Source organism: Chelonia mydas, chromosome 3 (genome assembly GCF_015237465.2).
Source record: "Chelonia mydas isolate rCheMyd1 chromosome 3, rCheMyd1.pri.v2, whole genome shotgun sequence".
Lineage (NCBI taxonomy): Eukaryota > Metazoa > Chordata > Testudines > Cheloniidae > Chelonia > Chelonia mydas.
Window position 1 is genome coordinate 67,399,444 of NC_057851.1, and position 20,285 is coordinate 67,419,728.

The 20,285-nt window shown below is 40.3% G+C and overlaps 1 protein-coding gene across 9 annotated transcripts in view; it reads right to left on the reverse strand.

Moving 5' to 3' along the window:
• MAP3K7 (mitogen-activated protein kinase kinase kinase 7) overlaps window positions 1–20,285 on the reverse strand; it is a 72,380-nt gene that overhangs the window by 13,515 nt on the left and 38,580 nt on the right. For 6 of the 9 annotated variants that reach the window (XM_037894483.2, XM_037894487.1, XM_037894488.1 and 3 more), the window contains 3 exons: window positions 18,987–19,146; window positions 14,888–14,968; window positions 6,185–6,252 (listed from right to left, as the gene is read on the reverse strand). In XM_037894483.2, the coding sequence (XP_037750411.1) occupies window positions 6,185–6,252; window positions 14,888–14,968; window positions 18,987–19,146 (309 nt within the window). The remainder of the gene's footprint in view (window positions 1–6,184; window positions 6,253–14,887; window positions 14,969–18,986; window positions 19,147–20,285) is intronic. The other 3 variants (XM_037894484.2, XM_037894486.2, XM_037894485.2) reach the window with 3 other exon arrangements.

The following is a 20,285-nucleotide window of genomic DNA, read 5'->3' on the forward strand; positions in this document are numbered from 1 at the left end:
TGGTAGTTCGCTCCCGGAACTGGAGACTGGCCATGGAATAAATTTTTCTTCCAGAAAGATCCAGTCTCTTAGCCTCTGTATTTTTGGGGGTGGAACTAGCAGGCCCTTGCTTGTCCTTTTTGTTGGCTGCCAACACAACCAACGACCCCAGGGTCGGGTGGGTATATAAGTATTTGAACCCCTTGGCGGGACAAAATACTTTTTCTCAGCCCTCTTGGAAATGAGCAGGATGAAGGCCAGGGTTTGCCAGAGGGCTCTGGCAACGTTCAGGACCCCTTCATGTTCCAGGAGTGAGACACATGCGGGGGTGGACAGGGACAGTACACTGAATAACGTATCTGATTGCTCCGCCATCTCTTCCGCTTCAAGGCCTACATTAGTGGCCACCCGTCGGACCAAGGCTTGGTGCTCCTTAAAGTCGTCCGGTGGGCTAGCATAGGAGGGCAACGCTACTGTCTCATCTGGAGAGGACAATGATGAATGAACCACCGGGGAGGGCCCAGGGGATCATCTTTCGCAGGGGAAGGAGGTCTCCGGGCGGGCACCTGTTCCTCCACCACAGCGCCCGTCAGCGCCTCCTGTACCGAGCCTGGTGCCACCGGTGCCAATTGGGGTTTGTCCAACACAGTGACTGAGGACTGGAGATGGGGGCATCAGTATAACCGGCATGCACCAGGTGTTCCAATAAGGCCACTGCGCTGGCCACTGGCCCTGCTGCCAAGTTGGCATCGCTGCGGCGGATGCAACCCCCGAAGCCCAGTCGCGACGGTGCTGTCTTGGCAAGAGGCTGAACTCCCTCTCCATGCCAGAGAAATCCTCCTCCGGTGACCAGGGCGAGACCATTGACACCTGAGTTTGATGGCTAACCATCGCCTCGGGTGACCGGTGCCTTGAATCGTTAGATTGGTGCTGGGAGTACGGGGAGCGACACCGTGTTGGAGAGCATCCGTGAGGTCTTGGTGATGGTGACCGTTGGTGTGAAGATGACTGGTGCTGACTGTAAGGTGACCAGCGCCTCCCCCTGGGTGAGGCCCAGCGCAAGGGCGCAGACCACAGCACGATGCCGGCGACCTGTAATGGCAAACTGGTGGCCTGAGCTGACGCAGAGACAAAGGATGTGGAGAAAAAGGGCTCTGCCTAGACTCCGGCGGTGCTCACTCACCTTCTGGGAGGCCTTCATGGCTGGTTTGCCCTTGTAGGGATCTTTCGCTGGGTCCATCAGCATAAACAGTGCTGGCTGTGGTGGGAGAGTCCGTTGCTCTCTGGGTGCTGGGAGTGCATTGACTGTGCCATCAGCCTGGGTCCCCTACTGCTCTCCAGAGTTGGTGGTGGATCCCTTGGGAGGGGGGAAGAAGGTCCCCTCAGGGGCGTGCCCCCTTGCGGCTCCAGCGTGGGCAGACAGCCAGAGCAGAGTCTTGTGCCCCATGCTCCTTGATCCGACTTGCTTGGTATCGGGTCCCTCTTCTTAGTCTTCTTCTTGGGCACCGGTGAAGTGGATCGGTGCTGGTAAGAACCCGGTGCCGGGGGCGTGCTACATACCGAGGTGAAGTGCTAGGCATTGCGTCCGGGCCAGCTCCGAGGCTGGGCGAAGAGCGGCCTCCATGAGGAGGGTCCTCAAGCGATTGTCACGTTAGTTCTGTATCCTGGGACGAATGTTCTTACAGATGCGACACTTCTCTTTAACGTGGGACTCCCCCAGGCACTTCAGACAGCTACCATGCGGGTCACTAACAGGCATAGGAAGCCTGTTGCAGTCAGAGCAGGGCTTAAAACTCGAAGTTCAGGTATGCCCCGGCCTGGGGCAAAGTCCCTGCCAGGACCCCGACAGTACTTAACAGCTACTTACTAACAAATCTACTATAAATAAACTATTTACAGCTGGAACCTGAGATTTGAGTAGGAAAAAAACGCTGACAACTTGTGAAGCAAGGGCAAGAGGCGCTCCGACCAACTACCAGGAGCAGTAAGAAGGAACTGAGAGGCCGCAGGGCCGGCGGTGCTTGATATACTGACACATGAGTGTGGGATTCAAGGGGGTGCCACAGCCAGCCCTACGGATACTGCTAAGGCAAAAGTCTCGGACAACTGTGCACATGGGCATGCACACACCTAAAATGGAACTGACATGAGCAAGCACTTGAATTCTGTGCTGGAGAAAATTAGAACAAAATGTGACTCAGTGCACAGGTTGTAAAGAGGTCCAGTCTAATGCTCTGCAAAATTCAGCCAAACAGCAAATCCTTATTTGCAGAGCATTAGACTGACCACGCTGATAATGCCATTCAATACCAGGAATTAGTGTTGGACAACATTTCTAATCACAGCAGCAATACAATAAAATACAATAGTCATAGTCCTCCAGCTGCAAATGGTGGAAATCAAGTCTAACACACCAGAATTTGTATTTTGTTGAGAGGGGGAGAAGAAGTGATCTCCCTTGACAAAAATCAGCAAAATACAGACACTAAATCTCTGATGGCTGTGATCAGTCTGAGAGAAAAAAAAACACAACAGACCTCCCTCTTGCACATTAGTTTTTTCCAAACACAACTACACATGGGCCAGTTGATGCATGCTCTTCCGTTATCACAATGGTGAAATGAGGAATTGCGAAGGAACTATAGGACAATGAAGATTATGCATGATTTAATATTTATACTTCAGTTGTGCTCAGAGGCGCCCATCAGGATTGAGGATCCATTGTGCTGGCACTGTACAAATGTATATGAAGACATGGTAAACTAAAATTAAAAATAGTTTTTCAAAAAATGGTATACAAACTAAATTTAGCCTGGATTATATGTACTTTCATTTTCATCCTGCTTGTCCCAATCGGATTATTTATTATAGCACCACAGTTGTGCAACATTCTTAATAAAATATGAGGTTTAGAGCGCTCTTTGCCTTGAAAAGCTTACAAATCTAAATTGGACAATAGAAATACATTATAAAGGGAGTAATCACTATGGTATTTAAACTACATTAAAAACAGAACAATGTAACATCTTCCCATCATTAAGAAAAGACTGATATTTTTCCTCCAGGACAAGACTGTCATATGCCCTATTTTGGGAACGACAGAAGAGGTGCTGGTTCCAGCATTTACGTTCACTCAGCCCGAAGAAAAAAAGTTGTATCTCCTGTTAAAGTTTTCCCATGTTTGGGCTCTAGTGGGTTTCTAATAAGAACGAATGCTGGAGCAGGCAATTAGGTATGGAGAATAACCTACCGCAAACTCCTGCCAATTTTTTCCTCTGAATTGATAGTGAAATAGCATGACAAAGCAGAGAGAGAGAGAAGCAATCTCCAATTTAGCAGGCCTAGGCCATTTAAGGCTTAATAGATTGTAACCAGCATTCTGAAAGTCACCTGTCACTTCACTGGCAACCAATGCAGTGTGTGGAGTACAAGGGTTTAAAGGGCATGGCAATGGACGCAAACAGTGATGAAGTCTAGGTGATGAAGGCTAGGTGAAAGAAGTGGGTTTAAGGAGAGACTACAGAGATGTAGAGAAGAAGGATGTTTGCAATGAAGTAAGGGGTGGGGGAAGGATAACATTTATATATAATTTGAAATGGTATATGTGCAGAAACACAATGAACTGATCAGAGCTGTGTGGATTTATAACCTCTTTATAAACTGAATTTTTCTCTTTTATCTAGTAGGTTGTTTATATTGCTAATAATCATTATTTTGAAGCTTTAAATTAAAAAAGTCAAGGATAGCTGGAGCTCAGCTCAGAGTTATGGAAATCCATAAATATAGGCCTTGAACTTTAGGAGCAGTCTCAGGTCCTTCTGTCCATTCACACAAGACAGGAGGCCATGAATGTGGTTTATTAAGCCACAACTTCATTCACTTAAAATATCGGAGTACCTGGCAACGAATCGTACAGTGCAGGAAGGAGTAGGGGAAGGTGGGGATTGGCTCCCCAATTTTCCAGATGTAGGAAACCAAAACCCCTTCCTCAGCAAGCTTAAAGGGGGCTAGGAAAAGGAGGGGGTTGGCTCCTTACTTTATGAAACATGGGTGCCCGAAGCCCTAGTAAAGAAGTCCTCCAGGACTTCATGGGCAATAAATACCACTTTCTTCCCCCAAACTCTTCTGGTCAGCGGGAAGGACAATGCAGTGACCTTCTCCTGATATGGCCCCAAATGCTTCTTGCTCTTCTTGTCCATCTCTGTAAACTTTTCCCCCTTCTCCCCACCTGCTGTAAGGGAGTGGATGAAGGCACATTACCACTTTCTTCCAGCTAGACCCACTCGTGTGAAGACTGCACTGGGCATATCTAGGAGACAAACTTGCTTGCTTTCTACACTAATGTGTTGTGTGATTGAAAAGTTCTGACTTGGTATTACAAGTTTGAGAGTATTAGTTTTAGACTTTTCCATTACTTCCCATTCACAGGCCTCAAAAGCAAGAACACAAAAACCTGTGACTTAACATTATCCACAATGTATTTATGACCTTTGAGGTATTATTTTATTCTGCTTACCTTGTATGCTACACTATGATTCATACTTGTAATAGGGCACTTCAAAATGCAAAATATAAATTGTATTTCAAAATATAAATTGAATATGAATAGAATTTCAGACAGACCTAGCAGAAATGTAAAACAAAAGATATACAGATTTCTAACCCTTAGGCTGGCACAGGTAGGAGGGAAGAAAAGGAAAATGGTGAAAGCTACACCAGCATCATGTTCTGCTCTCTGGTAAACAAAGGTACCAGCAGAAAACTGAGGTGAAAAAGCCTTTTGTTGTTACTCCTGGTCAAAGGAGCAATTATTTGGCAGGAACACAGCTAGAATCTCTAAGAAAGTAGCACATAGCAACTTTCAAAGGCAGGATACATGAAAGTTAAAAAGTTTTAATACAGATGCTATATATCTAGTCTAGTAGTATTATAATCTGGTATCTGCAAACAATCATTTTTAAAAGGTAATAGAAGGAACTAAAAGTTACAAATAAAAGAACTTACATAAGAATATTTTAATATTACATAAAATAGTGGCATATAGGTGTGACAGAAGTGCACTGAAACCTTAATCACAAAATAGTTTAACGTTACAGAATAATGAAAAAATTGAAACAATTTTGATTAAGTCTTTTCTCTAATTACACTGCGTAACTAAGTAAATGTAGATTTATTTATTACTGTGCTTGTATCTGTAGAATGCTTTTATTTAAAAAGCCCTATGTTCGGTATGTAATAAAAACGTTTTGAAATTTTAAAATTGATTCTGATGCTTTCTTCTGATATATACACATATTCCCAAATAAACCAGACAAATTAGATTTTGGGGAAAGGACAAGGTTTCTGTTACTACAACATTGTATGAAACGGAAGAGAGATCAAATGTTAATCTCTTTGATGAGTGTATACCCCTAAAATTACCACCTACTTTGAATTACTACAGTAGGCTGTTTAATATGGAAACCTGATTAACCTGATTAACACACTAAGCTCCTATTTTTCCATGTTCAAACTACAGCAGGGATCTTAAAATTACAATAGAACCTTGCTAATTCACACTAATGATCAAAAACCTACTGTGAATTACTGACACTGACAAATTAGCAATTAAATGAACAACACAAAACAAGGCTAAGGCACCACTAACTGTACTTTGGTCATTTGAGACATCTCGTTTAATTTTAATATTTCATACTTCAGAGTGCATCACTGTGCTTGTTACCATGGTATCCAGACATCATGATACAAAAAGCAATAATTACAAGTAAATATCTTGTAAAAGTAATGAAGTCTTCGTAACAAGACCTTGTTATAGTACTTTGCTATTACATTTTCTTCCAAAAAGTAGAGAGACCACCATAAGTAACCATTTAGATTTGAGAGATAATACTATGTTGAGGTTTATTACCAGTACATACAAAATTATGCAGCATGCACAAACAAAATATTCTTTTTAACAAATATTATATGTGCTGCTTAGGCAAGTTGTAATCAAGAAACTTGTCACCTAGACATCTTTCATAAGCTGCCCTTTCACAGATTTTATTTTAGATGGTAAAACAGCAGACACTATGTTTTGTAAATTAAATGATCCCTAATCACATAGATGAAGTTTTAAAGACTAGCTCTACACAGTATAAGTTTACTGCTGATTTCACCTAAATGTTCATGAAAGACAAAGAAGCCATAGGCTGAAAGATTTTACCTGATTGGATTCTGTTCCAGCAATACTAAGGTCTTGAATGGATCTCCGCCTCTGTTGTCCGTTTCCTGCTTGGAAAAAAAGACAAAACAAAACACTAAAATCTGCTCAGAAACAAAATAAGAAGGGTGCGACTGTTGCAGCAGGAGCTTGGAATTTGTACAAATCCACAGAGAGAAAGTGGGAGTGGGAGAGAGAGAGAGAGAGAGAGACAGCTGCAGAATTTTAACTCAAAAAATGCTGGCCTGTCAAGAGAAAGTATATCCTAATACAATAACCGTTCCTACCACATGAATAGCTTCTGCACTCTACTCCACCATCTTCTGTCACATGTGTTTGAAGAGGCTTAGCACTTGGGGATTGTGGCTGATGACGACATCTATTTCAAGTGAGTTACGTTATGGGCATTTCTAGAGCAAGGCTGTACAATAAGATGCTGCCAACTCTAACCTGTTGTTCTTTGAAGTAGCACACAGCAAAGCGTTCTGTCTGTGTTATGTTCCTCTCACATATATTAAGAAGCTATAAGAAAACTTATTTCACTTTAAGTCAAAATGAAAGCTCTTAGTCACCCTTTTATGAGCAAAAATGCTTCATATTCTAAAAATCAGGGCAAGAAGTTGTTCTCTAGCTAAGTCACATCTTGCTATCAATCCACTGAACAGTGGTGTAATCGTTCCTCTTCTCTTTCCACCCATTAGCATTATCCACCACTGAGAGCTATAGAAAATAGTTTAAATTTTAATACTGCTAGTCCATCAAGGAAATGTTTATGAAACTAAGTCTTATGTAAAATACAATGGATTATGTAACAATTTCCCTTGGTACTTTGATTTTTATTAATATTGTTTATAGTGTCTCCTGAGATGACAGGTCAGCTGTCCAAAAGGAAACACCAAAACATCATGAGTAACAGCTGACAATGCTCAAAATTTTTGGTCTTCAACCTGCATTATGTAACTTTTCTACCAGTAGGTAGCATTTAGAACATGTACTATAACAGTTACAGCCTCATACTCCCATAGTATTCAACAGTCAGTACTCAATCAACTTTTTGTAACATGTGGCTCATTTTTTAAACTCTTACATATTTATGCTGGGTCATTTCAATACGACTTAGCAGCCTTTCTAGATAGAACTTATAATCTGCACATCAATTAAAACAAAAAAGTGAGAATGGCTACCTAATCTCATCTACACAGTTTAAGGTATCACAAATTATGAAGTCCTTTAACCAGTAGTTCTGTGCAGCAGTCCTGTCTGTTTTAGAAACACACTACCAGAAAGTGAAAAATTCTCAGTACCATCTTCTCCAATTTGTCACCTGACATTTAAATTCAAGAAATTCTAAAAGTACCTAAGGGAAGGAACAGTTTATAGGTTAGAAAATGCGACAAATCTGTCTGAAATTGGGGTTATATTCTCAGCTCTGACACTGATTTGCTGTATTACCATAAACGAGTTATAATCTCTCAGTAACTTAGTTTTCTACATCAGTAATTTGGGGAAATAAATACTTACCAATGTAAAAGTGATGTTGTGAGGCTTAACGAAGGTTTGTAAAGCCGTGTAAAGAGATCCCATAAGGCACCAGGTGAGAATTATTAAACTCTTCCATTTAATATAACTACTTGGCCATTAAAAACAGAATTATTCATAAACGGAAGAATTATGCTGTTGATAGTAGCTGCAACTCATCTTGGAACTCAAGATATAGATGATCTACTCATGACTGATACAACAATTATGTGCACATTTCATTCAACAGCACCATTCTAAAATTAGCCCGTCTGAAATAAGCTTGCAAAAAATATCTGGAATTCTCATTTCAGATTAGCAACATTTGTGAATTTAAAGAACCCGGCACATGTGTTGCTGAAACATTAGATCATGGTTGCCAAAAAGTTAAAATAATCAGGGTTGGGTAGAAGTAAAAATCAACACTTTTTGAGGGCAGGAAGAGACCAACTGATTGTGTTATAGTGAATGAGAATGTCTTTAAATGAGAGATTTCCAAGTTAGTGAGGCAAAAGCAAGCTCTATTATGCAATGTCATTTTAATTAGTATAACTACTACAGACATCTGGCAAATCGTTCACACAAAGCAGAAACAAAGACAGCAAATCAACAAATACTTGTTGCTCCAGAATGAAGATTAACGCCAATTTAGGAATATGAAGATGGAATACGTTTCCTTGACTTTAAATAATTAGTTCTAGTCTTTGTACATGTTTTGAAGTTGTTTTGAACTTGCTCTTACTCTAGTTTTTAAAATAACTGGTTTAAAATTTTCTCTTTACAGGAACCTAGAATAATTTCATGAAATTGACAAAAAGTCAATACACATCAGTTATGTACAATACCTAAAGGCAGAAAGTGATGCACAGTGGCAGGATTTTAACAATTTATTGGATTTTAAGATTACAATTCAACTGTCAACCAATTACTCATCTGGTCTGAAAAAGGCTGCTGTAATGAAAAAGAAACTTCAGGTGCCTGAATCACCAAGTGAGGAAATAAAATGTTCTTTGGAATGTGTTTGCTCATGAACTAGAAGAGGCGGCTTTAAAAAAAACAAAAAGATGGGATGCCAATACCAACATGTAACTAAACCAGTGGAGCAGTATATACCACTTATGGTATGGTAGTTGAGGTAACATAAACAGTTTATAAGATACTTGGAGCAAGGACCATTTCTAAATTTTTGTGCAGTTATGCATATGTCAAGAGAGTCTACATAAATCTTGTGGGTCAGAGTTAAGGTTACTGGAATGAGTATAGTGTATTTTCACATACATGTCAATACTGCCATTAAACAAATTATAAACTGTAAGGGTAAAAAGTGAACACACAAAAAAGTTGACAGAACAAGGAAATTTCTACCTTTCTCCTGCCTCTCTGCCCAAAAAATTCTCTCACACACTTTCCCTGCCCATTAAAATCCCCAAAATGCTTCCTACCCTCTAAAAAAAAAAAAAAAAAAAAAAAAAGTATCCGGGCTCCCTCTTAGCCTCTAAGGATATGTCCACACTATAGCTGGGAGGTGTGATTCCCAGCGTAGATAGACTTGAACTAGCTCGAAAATAGTTGTGTGGATGTTGTGGTACTGGCAGTGGCTGGGATTAGCCGCCCAAGTCCAAACCTGCCTGAATCCTTGAATCTGAGCTTGGGTGGCTAGCCCAAGCCACCGCCAATGCTCTGATGTCTATGCTGCAGTTTTTAGCATGCTAGCTCAAATCTGTCTACCTTCACTGGGAATCGCATCTCCAAGTTGCATTGCAGACATACCCCAAAAGTCCACACACATGCAACTCAATCTCCCCTGATATCTGCAGCTTCCCCTGGTTCTCTCTGCTCCAGCAACAACTCACACATACATGCTGCCTCCTCCCTCCCCCTCCGCCCGTCTTGCATAGGTAGATCCTCCCTACGTCCGCACACTCTCCCCCCTTCTAACCTTCCCAAGGCTCTCTCACCCATCTGCTTCTGTCCTCCACAGAATCTCCCTTGTGTTTTGTCCCCTGCCCAGATTCTCTCCTTTCTCCAAGCTCTCTCCCTTTTCACTCTCCTTTAGCTTTGTTTTTGATTACACAAACACACTATTTTTCTAGAAAGACCCACTCCTCATTCAATGCAGCATGGTCAGTGAATGAAGCACAGGGTTACAAGAGAAAAAATGTGTTCTTTTGAATTTTAAAGGCATGAATCTGGAATTCGGGAAACGCTGGATTCTATTCCTGGATCAGCTACAGACTTCCCATCATCATAGTTCATATACACAAGAGGGGAGAAATAAGGTTGCACAAGCAACCTTAAATCTAGCATTTCCTAATTTCTGAATGCTTCATTTTGCAACCTTAATGTTTTTAAGGTAGTTTTTCCCTGTATGCAATAGGTTACGTTAGCAGATCATTGTCAGCCTTTTTAATGTATAGGGTTTGGGGTTTGTTTAAATGGTAATGCTGTTACGTATTTTGCATAAGGCCAATATTAATTAATCTACGCTACAAAGGAAACCCCGCCATAAAACTTGGTTAACTTTTACATAAAGAGGAAGTCCTCACTTCACTTGGAGTAAGATCCTGATTTTTGTGGAGCTTGAAGCTCCTATGGGCAGGCACTTTCTCCTGAAAATATTCCCTGACACACACCCCCTGATGCCGGTAATGTAAAATTTTAATTCAGGTGTTCCTCAGGGCACCTTTTCTGGCATGCCTTCCAAGTACAAAGAAGAGGAGTACCTCTCCTGCAAACCATAGGTCTGTGGTAGTAGGATTCCTTTACTGCATTCTTTTAGAAGGCATGTTCTGTCTTAAGGACCTTAACATATCCATAGAAATGGGTCCCCTCCTCCCCATCCTGTGCACCTCCTCAGGTGCATCCCACTGCAGAAAATTATGCTTCCAACACAAGTTTATATTTCCTTCTTTAAAAAGGGAATATTAATGAAAACATGGTGAACATTTTTTAAGGCCACTGGAGAAAAAAAACTACCCTGGACATTATAAAAGCCCTGATGTAATGTTAATAAAGTATCTAATAATTTGATTTAACTATTTCTTTTAATACTAATCTATGCAAAAGATTTTGTTTAAGATTATACCTCACCTGAAAAACTGTTAAAGCGAAGTCATTTGTAAATGAGAGGTATTGAAGGGGGAAAAGCTGGACATTCTAATAAAAGGAATGCAAATTTATAAAAGCATTTTCTATTTTTGCATTAATTGTTGACTGTGTAATTTATCTCCAAATCACAGTTAGCAGTGAGTGGTGTAATTTTAGTTGTGAACATTTGTTTTCATGATGTACCAAAAGTTTAAAGCTATTTAAACTGAAACACTGTGGAGGTACTAATGAGGACTACATAACAATGCTATCAGCTGACAGACAAAATTATAGAAATTGGCATAGCAGCCTCTAAAGCATCTATGCCTTTCTATAGTTTTTCTACAGATATTCTGCAAAATATCAACTAACTCCCTTAATCTCCATCCCCAAGACTCACATGTGAGATTATAGCATTGATGTTGTATAAAATCAGCAAAGCTCTGTATGTATTGTGTCAGGTTTCAGAGTAGCAGCCGTGTTAGTCTGTATCCATAAAAAGAAAAGGAGTACTTGTGGCACCTTAGAGACTAACAAATTTATTAGAACACAAGCTGTCGTGAGCTACAGCTCACTTCATTGGATGCAGTGAAGCGATGAAGTGAGCTGTAGCTCACGACAGCTTTGACAAATTTATTAGAGTATAAGCTGTCGTGAGCTACAGCTCACTTCATCGCTTCACTGCATCCAATGAAGTGAGCTGTAGCTCACGATAGCTTGTGCTCTAATAAATTTGTTAGTCTCTAAGGTGCCACAAGTACTCCTTTTATTTATTCTGTGCTGCACTTATGTATTGCACTGACTTGGACTTGACTAACTTCTTTGGGGCAGGGACTTTGTTGTTTGACACATTACGCTTTACATGGCACTATGTAGAGCATCCACTATTAAAAATTTAAAGCTACAGAGCCTAGGTAAAATCAGCCTTATTGCATTTATTAGTGGCCATTTGGAATATGGAATATAGTATGAAAACAGTGCTTCTAACAGAGAGTTGATAATCAAGTTTTTAAACTAAGGACCACAGTACTATAAATACAATAAGTCTCACTTTGGTAGTCCAGTATTTTTAGTTGATGATGTAACATACAGCCCAAAGCACATAATGTATATGCATAAACTGACTAATAAATGGAGTTGCCAATGCAAGAATACTGTGATGTAAACAAGATTTATCAGATACTTCCTGACTGACTAGCTTTTTAAAACCGTTTGCCTACTTATCTTGGTTACATTTTGCATGGTCATTCAATACATACTTTAAAACACCTGGCTATTAATACTTTGGTGGGTCAGGCTTTTTTTCTTTTTTAAAGTCTTTCTTAAAATGCTGGTTTGCAGTGTCTATGCTATATCTGTTGGAATGAAAAATAAGAAAGGTACTTCTGTGTGTTCATATGGATACATGCCTACAACAACCCTGGAAAATTAGCTACCAATGAGCAACCTGTCTCAGATCCATTTTACTTTTTTTTTTTTTTTTTAAAGCTTTGCACACTAATGGAAAACTCAGGTTTTACCTACTTTAAATGTCAGGGTCTCAAATAAATGAGAATTATACTTATGCAGGGTATTTCAAAAAGTGTTCAGAAAGGATGGGAGTTTGGAAAATATATATCAAGCTCTTTATCTTGCAAACATACCACTTTGAGTTTTTGCATACTTATATTAAACTAAGCAGCCTGATTAGTCCATGAATGGGAGGCCTCCAAGGAAAACACAAATATAAGAAATGGTGATTCAGGAGGTAGCTTTTGTACTAAGCCAGTACTCTCCCAGTTCCTTAGGGAGCACCTTTGTAATCTTTTGGATAAGATGCAAAATGAAGTTCTTAATCACTTGTGGTCATTTGAAATCCTATAACACTTGTAGAGGAGCAGGGGTCTTATCCCTATTCTAGTTTGGGCAAAATACATTTGGTCTACATCAAATTCCTCTGAAAGCTTTATTTAAATAGGGTAGTCTTCACTTTGTCCCAAAGCATAGTAAAGTTTTGCTGTTATCTACCCTGGACAAGGCTGTATTTCAGAGGAAGAGATCGGTATATCTAGTTTGCAAAGCTCTTTGGATAAAAAGTTATGATTATATGTAGAATATACAAAATGTCAGTCTCTTATTAATGATCTCAGTAAATATCTCAACACTGGGGGAAGTCTGAAACAAAATTGATATTTTTGTTAAAAGGTGAAGTTAAATGAGAGGGAAGGCTTTCTGGAAAGGGAAAGTGAGGGGTAAAAACAATAAAAGCATGCTGGGGCTGCCATCTTGAGGGCTTTAGAGGAAAACCTGGCTGCACTGTAACAGTTGCAACCCAATATACTGCTTATAGATGACAACACTGAGTCTGAGCTAGAGCTGGGAAAAAATTTCAGTGACTAGTTTATTTGCTGATAAATGCAGTTTTGGGTGACCTGAAACTAATTTGTGTTGAGTTTGTCAAAAAAATTTTTTTTTGCTTGAAACAAAAATTTGAAATGTTCTGTTCGGTAATATTGAAACTGAATGGTTTGTTTCAACATTATCGTAACATTTTTGGGCTGGTGCCACGGACCTGCCAGAGACGGTGGTCTCAGCAGGTTCAATTACCCCTCTGCCTGCTGTGGAGAAGGAATCTGAACCTGGATCTCCCACAGTGCAAGAGAGGTGCCCTGAACACTAGGAAATGGAATATCCTGATGTGGGTGTCTCAGTCTATTTTGCTGAAGCTGTTCCATGATACATAAAGAAAAAAACCCAGTCATTGGAGCAGGGACTTGAACTTGCATCTCTCACATCCCAGGTAAATGCTCTAACCACTGAGCGGTAGAGCCATTCTTGGTCTCTGGCCCAATGACTATTCATAGTCATTCACAGTCATTGTCTGGCTATACCGAAAGAAGGACAGGAAATATATGACATGGGTTTAATCAGGCGGCAACTTTAATATTAGATGTCTAGGACTACCCGGCGGATAAAAAAAGTGTACAGTGCAGGTAACCCTGTGTTTATGCTGTAATTACCCAGGGGGCTTTTACCAGCTCCCCCTCTTTTTCCATCCAGGTCCCTCCAGCAAATCCATTGCTGGGACATTATCACCCTCCTCCCCTCGTAGGAGGGTTAAGGCAGGCAATAAGAATGGGAGTCGGCAACTGCCCCTTGTTTGCTCCTTTAACAAACACCTCTTTTAAGTCCTTTTCCAAGCCATTTCTCTGGTCACTGTATACCGATCCTATGGAGTACCTGCACTGGACATCCACCCTACACTTAAGGAGTTGTGAGATACAGCCTACCACCCTTCACTCCATGCATGAACAGAACAACGAACCCGTTGCCGGGAAGGCGGGGGGGGAGTGGGGGGGGGAAGGGAAAAATCCTTCCCAACCCCCCCTAAAAAGGGGTGGCTAACGTAATACCCACAGCAGGTCTTGACCAAACATGGAATTTTACCAACTAAAGTAGAGGGAGGGAGGGTCCTGCCTCAGCCGGCTCCATGTAAAAGGGAGGCTTCAGGCACCGAGCTGCCCCTTGTAAACCTTGCATTCCCAGGGGATGAGTCAGTGACTACGCTGACCCTTTTGCAGCAGTTTTCATCCCCTCCAGCCACAAAGCACTGTTCCCTTCATTTGGCCAGCCAGCCAAAAATACACCCCCCCTGCTTAAAAGTGCAGTGTGGTCATTCATGAGGACAGTGAATAGCTATTGGGCCAGAGTGTGAGAATGATTCTACAATGTGGTGGGTAGGCACTCACCTAGGATGTGGGAGACAAGTTCAAATCCCTGCTTCAACGACTATACATATGTGTACATGTATATATAAAATACTGCACATACAGGATTTCTCTGCAATTTTGCTTCATATGTGAGGTAGTTTTTAGTACCATGAGATCGGTCCAGCCAAGGGCTCAGTCCTATCTATGAGACACAAGGACTGCGCACTGGCAAGCTTTTTTTTTTTTTCCCCTCCTCTTTTCTTAAAAAAAGAAGGACATCATGAAAAATCTTACTGGATGGTCTCCATCTGCACCCTATATGAACTGGAGCAAAAAGTATTTTTTTATTTTAATAATGTGATCATTATTCCAGCATCTTAGTCAATAGAGCCGTTCACATGGTCTGTGATACCTGGTATGATGACTGAAGGGACATCCAGAATGTTGCCAAATGAAGCAGTTTTACGATGGCCCCGTTTAGGCTTGGAATAGGCTGAAAAAATACACATACACAATACACATGCAAACAGCTACAATGGTAACACAACAAATTATTAAATACCTAACACTGCAATTCTCATATACTGTTAAACTAAAGTACATGCAAAACATGTCACACAGAACAAACTGCATAGCTTTCTATTCATGCTTAAAAATAGTAAAGAAATTGTTAAAAGCAAAACAGAACTAGCTGTCAATACAACATAATTAGCTGTAGTTAGCAACACAAAACTCAAACAGACAAAGCAGCATGGCAATGAGGAAGGGAAAAGTGCAACCATCAGAATGGAAGACAAATATTGACTTCTTCCAGTTCACCTGCATATTACTAAGAAATGTATTTCCTTAATTGTTTTAAGTTATAGAATACTTCCTCCATAGTTTTATTCTAGTCTCAGGCTAAAATTGTTTATAAATAAGTTTACAGTTTCATGTTGGATGCTTTCATTTTCTTTAATTGGCATCTCCTGTAAAGTGAAATCAAATCAATGTCTAAGATAAGCTCACTTTAATATGAGAAAATTTGAAGAACTGCTTCAAGTGTTGGTAAGGTGCCCTCTGACTAAATGTTTGCTGTTTTGTAAAAATGGCCATTGCATACCAACCTAAATACTTTAGAATTAAGCATCCCATTCATGGAACTATTGAAAACAAAACCCCAAACCCCCCATATTTGTTAAAGTGGAATTTGTATCTGTTCTAATCACATCAAACATCATAAAACATACTTACAAATGTTAATTTTGCCACAGGTAGTAAGAGGAAGCGGTGGCAAAATAAAGGTCTGTAGTTTAAAAATTAAATAACTATCCCATTTGAAATAGATTTATGAATGCAGCTCCCAAAAGAAAACTGCTCTGGCATGTTTACCTGAAAGAACTCTCAGTGGCTGACATAAATGTGCACTGCCTGATTTGTTTCTATGACCAGTCTAATAATAGATGGAACAAGAGGATTAGGTAATTGTTAAAATAATTTTCGGTGTATTTATTCTTGACAATAGCCTTATCCCCACACAGCAACACAATTTTTTTGTCCAGGATCATAGTATGTTGTTCTCTGTAACATAGTTAATGAGACTAAGAAACCACCATTGTTTTTGCTATTTTCAACTTAAGTCACAAAAACTTGCTTAGACTAATGTGGCCTGATTTCTACTAGTTTGCCACTGCCTGAAATGAACTCTGTTCCCTTATACTTGTCCCATTCAAATCAACTATCTTTTGTTCGAAGAAGAAATTAAATAAAAAAACAAAAACAGCCATAGCAAAATCTCCGAACAACGTACTTGGAGATAATTACTGGCAGTACTTAAAAGAATCTAGTGAAGGAAGGCAGACTGGACTGATTCCATACTCACACTGGGTGGTCAAATGAGTTTCATTTGTTCTGAACCAATGAGAGACTTGAATGAGGCCCAGAATATTAAAATAAATCAAAACACCGCAGACTATTGTTGGGTAAGGACACAATTGCCTTGTGGTGGCTAGACCCTTGATGAATACATATCTGAACGATATAGGGGCAAAGGCTATCAAGAAGTATTTGCAGTCAACTAGCTATAAGAGTAATAAAAAAACAGAACAATAATCCATCCTGGATTGATACTATAATGTTCAAGTAAGATTGTAAACTCTTTAGGACAGGAACTAGGTCATCCCATGTGTATGTACAGTGCCTATCACAATATGCCTTTAGACATTACCAAAGTAAAAAAAATTTTTTTTTTTTTTTTTTGCTGAGTTGAATAAAAGTTTAGTCATGGTACACAAGAGAGTCAGCACACCAAATATACCCAATATGTAAAAAAAAGTAAATACACAAATTTTCAGAGTGATGGAAAAATATTGACTCCACTAGATAAAGTCTGACTAGCAGTGGTAGTTATTGTGCCTGGATTCTGTAAATCTAAGGATGTAGGTCAATAAAAAGGACCATTTAAAATTATGAAACAAGTTAACAAACAGTGAAAATGGGGACTAGAAAGCAGTTTTTGCCCGCCAGGTATAACGTTTTGTTAATTTGCTTATTGGGAAAAACATACTCACTTGCTCAGCTTTCACCATAAAATTATGCATTTAATGTTGCTAGTATCCTAAACTTCATCTTACATCAATGATCCACCATGTAAATAAAAGGAGCAGCTTTTGCAACCTGGCAAATTACGTGTAGCTAAAATTCTTTACAAAGACATCCAGGTTCTGCTTCTCTGGGGAGAAATCGGCGGGTTATATTTATATCTGATCTTTCCAACGACATAACTAAATTATCAGTTTGCACCTATTTTCCATCAAAACTGGTTTTTCAATTTACCGGTGGAAATAATACTGCTTTTAAATCCACCTGCTGCGTTTTAAAATATTAAAATAGTTTGAATGTAGTTTTGAATGAAATGTAATTCAAATAATAAAAATGACAATGGATGGAGAATAACACTCAGTCAGAAGCAAAGAGAAACTTGTATTAATGAAACAAGGCTCATACTAAAGAATCCCAAATTTATGTAATACAAGCAAAATGTAATTTAACCATTTTAAAGGCAATCAAAAGTAATCTTTTCTGTAATCTCAAACTACATGCATTTAAAAAAAATTCCTCTCAGACCTGACTGCACAAATGTGAAAGGAGCTGGTCTCTTTATATCTAGACTTTGCAGGATTTGATTTAAAATTGACAGAGGTCAGCTGACACACTAAAACTGAGGAAAAAATATCCATCAGTAACAGTTGGCTTCTCCCCCACACTTTGTGCCTGCAGGAATTGATCTCACTGGCGCTACAGTGGCAGAGAGCTCGCTGCAGCCCTGCTGTCATGGGAGGGAGCAAGTGGGGTCATGACAGTAGAGCTGCAGAGGGCTCCTCTGCAAGGATGTGAGGCCCGTGACACTGGATCCCTGCAGGCTGTGGTCTACGTGGGGCAGAGTGGAGACCCATGGCCAGGACTGCAAGGAGGAAGAGGACAAGCCCCCGGCTGGGGGGAAGGCTACCCTGCTGCTGAATGTCTGTCCTTAGGTAAAAAGAAAAGGAGTACTTGTGGCACCTTAGAGACTAACAATCCGATGAAGTGAGCTGTAGCTCACGAAAGATTATGCTCAAATAAACTGGTTAGTCTCTAAGGTGCCACAAGAACTCCTTTTCTTTTTGCAAATACAGACTAACACTGCTGCTACTCTGAAACCTGTCCTTAGGTAGGAGCCATTCAGCATCGGGGTAGCCCTCCCTCAAGGAATCCTCCTCCTCCCCACAGTCCTGGTGAGGAGCTCTCTGCTTTGCCTGGCTAGGATCACAACTTTCCTTGCACCTTGGGCCTGCACAGACTGGGAGTCACCTGCCCTTCAGCAGTGTAGGGAGCCCTCTACAGCCCTACTGTCACAGCTACGCTCTTTCGCCAGCTGGGAGTGCAAGGGGTCTCGGCTCAGCCTCACCAGGACCGTAGCCTCCCCGCACATTGTGCCTGCAGAGATTGAGTGTCCCCGGCTCCACAGCAACGCTGGGAGTCCTCTGCAGCTAGGCCCTCCTGACCTTGCTCACTCACTCAGCAGCCAGGAGCACCGGGGCCATTTCTGGGCAAGAGCTGTTCAGCACTGGTGTGGCCTCCCCGACAGCTGAAGGGTCTTTTCTTCCTCAGAGCCCTGTCCCGGTGGAGCAGAGACCCTTGGCCAGGACCACAGCCTCATCTGCACCATGTACTAGGGTGTCTTGGGCCCCTTGGCCATGCAGGGAGCCCCCTGCAACTCTGTTTTCAGCACTGCCCTAACTCCAACCCACCCTTAATTTCCTGCAACTGTAAAAATAAAGAGTAAAAAATAGAATAAAAATAAAAAATGTACAAGAACTGTCAAAATTACAAAAAAATAAATCAAATCTGCCAACCCTATTCATATAAATTCTTAAAATATAACAAGTTAATAATAAAGAATCCAAGCCCAGTTAAGAGTTACCTCACAGGGCTCATCTTAGTAAAAGTAGCTCCTTTCACCTTTCTCTGCCCCCTACTTTATTTATTTTTACCTGCGGTAGCAGTAATTCTTGCTTCTATTTCAGACATGTCAGCACTCATCCTCTTGCCTTCTCCTGAAACAAGGGTTGACTGTGGTCGTCCACGAACATCTGATAAGCTTTCCACGCTGCTCCCGCGAGATGGAGGTAAACTCAAACGGCCAGGGTCACCCTGTTGAAACAGTGTTACGTTTTCAACAGGGCTGTTAAGTGATTAAAAAAATTAATTGCGTTAATTGTGCTGTTAAACAATAGAATACCTTTTAATTTAAATATTTTTAGATGTTTTCTACATTTTCAAATATACTGATTTCAATTACAATACAGAAAAAACTGTACAGTGCTCACTTTATATTACAAATATTTGCACTGTAAAAATGATAAGTATTTTTCAATTCACCTAGTACTGTAGTGCAATCTCTATCATGAAAGTTGAAATTACGAATGTAGAATTATGTACAAAAAATAACTGCATTAAAAAACAATGTAAAATTTTACAGCCTACAGGTCCACTCAGTTCTACTACTTGTTCAGCCAATCGCTCAAACAAGTTTATTTACATAAAATGACAAAATTAGAAAGGTCAAGGCACAAAATGAAAATCAAACTAGCTAGAGACATACAGGACAGCAAGAAAATACTCTACAAATACATTAGAAGCAGGAGGAAGACCAAGGACATGGTAGGCCCGTTACTCAATGAGGGAGGAAAAACAACAGAAAATGTGGAAATGGCACAGATGCTTAATGACTTCTTTGTTTTGGTTTTCACCAACAGGTTGGTGGTGATTGCACGTCTAACGTAGTGAATGCCAGTGAAAATGAGTTAGGAGCAGAAGAGGCTAAAATAGGAAAAGAGCAAGTTAAAAATTACTTAGACAAATTAGATGTCTTCAAGTCACCAGGGCCTGATGAAATGCATCCTAGAATCCTGAAGGAGCTGACTGAGGAGATATCTGAGCCATTAGCAATTATCTTTGAAAAGTCATGGAAGACGGGAGAGATTCCTGAAAACTGAAAAAAGGGCAAATATAGTGCCAATCTATAAAAAGGGAAATAAGGACAACTCAGGGAATTACAAACCAGACAGCTTAACTTCTGTACCTGGAAAGATAATGGAGCAAATATTTAAGCAATTCGCAAACATCTAGAAGATAATAAGGTGATAAGTAACAATCAGCATGGATTTGTCAAAAACAAATCATGTCAAACCAACCTGATAGCTTTCTTTGACGGGGTAACAAGGCTTGTGGATAGAGGGGAAGTGGTAGATGTGGTATATCTTGACTTTAGTAAAGCTTTTGATACTGTC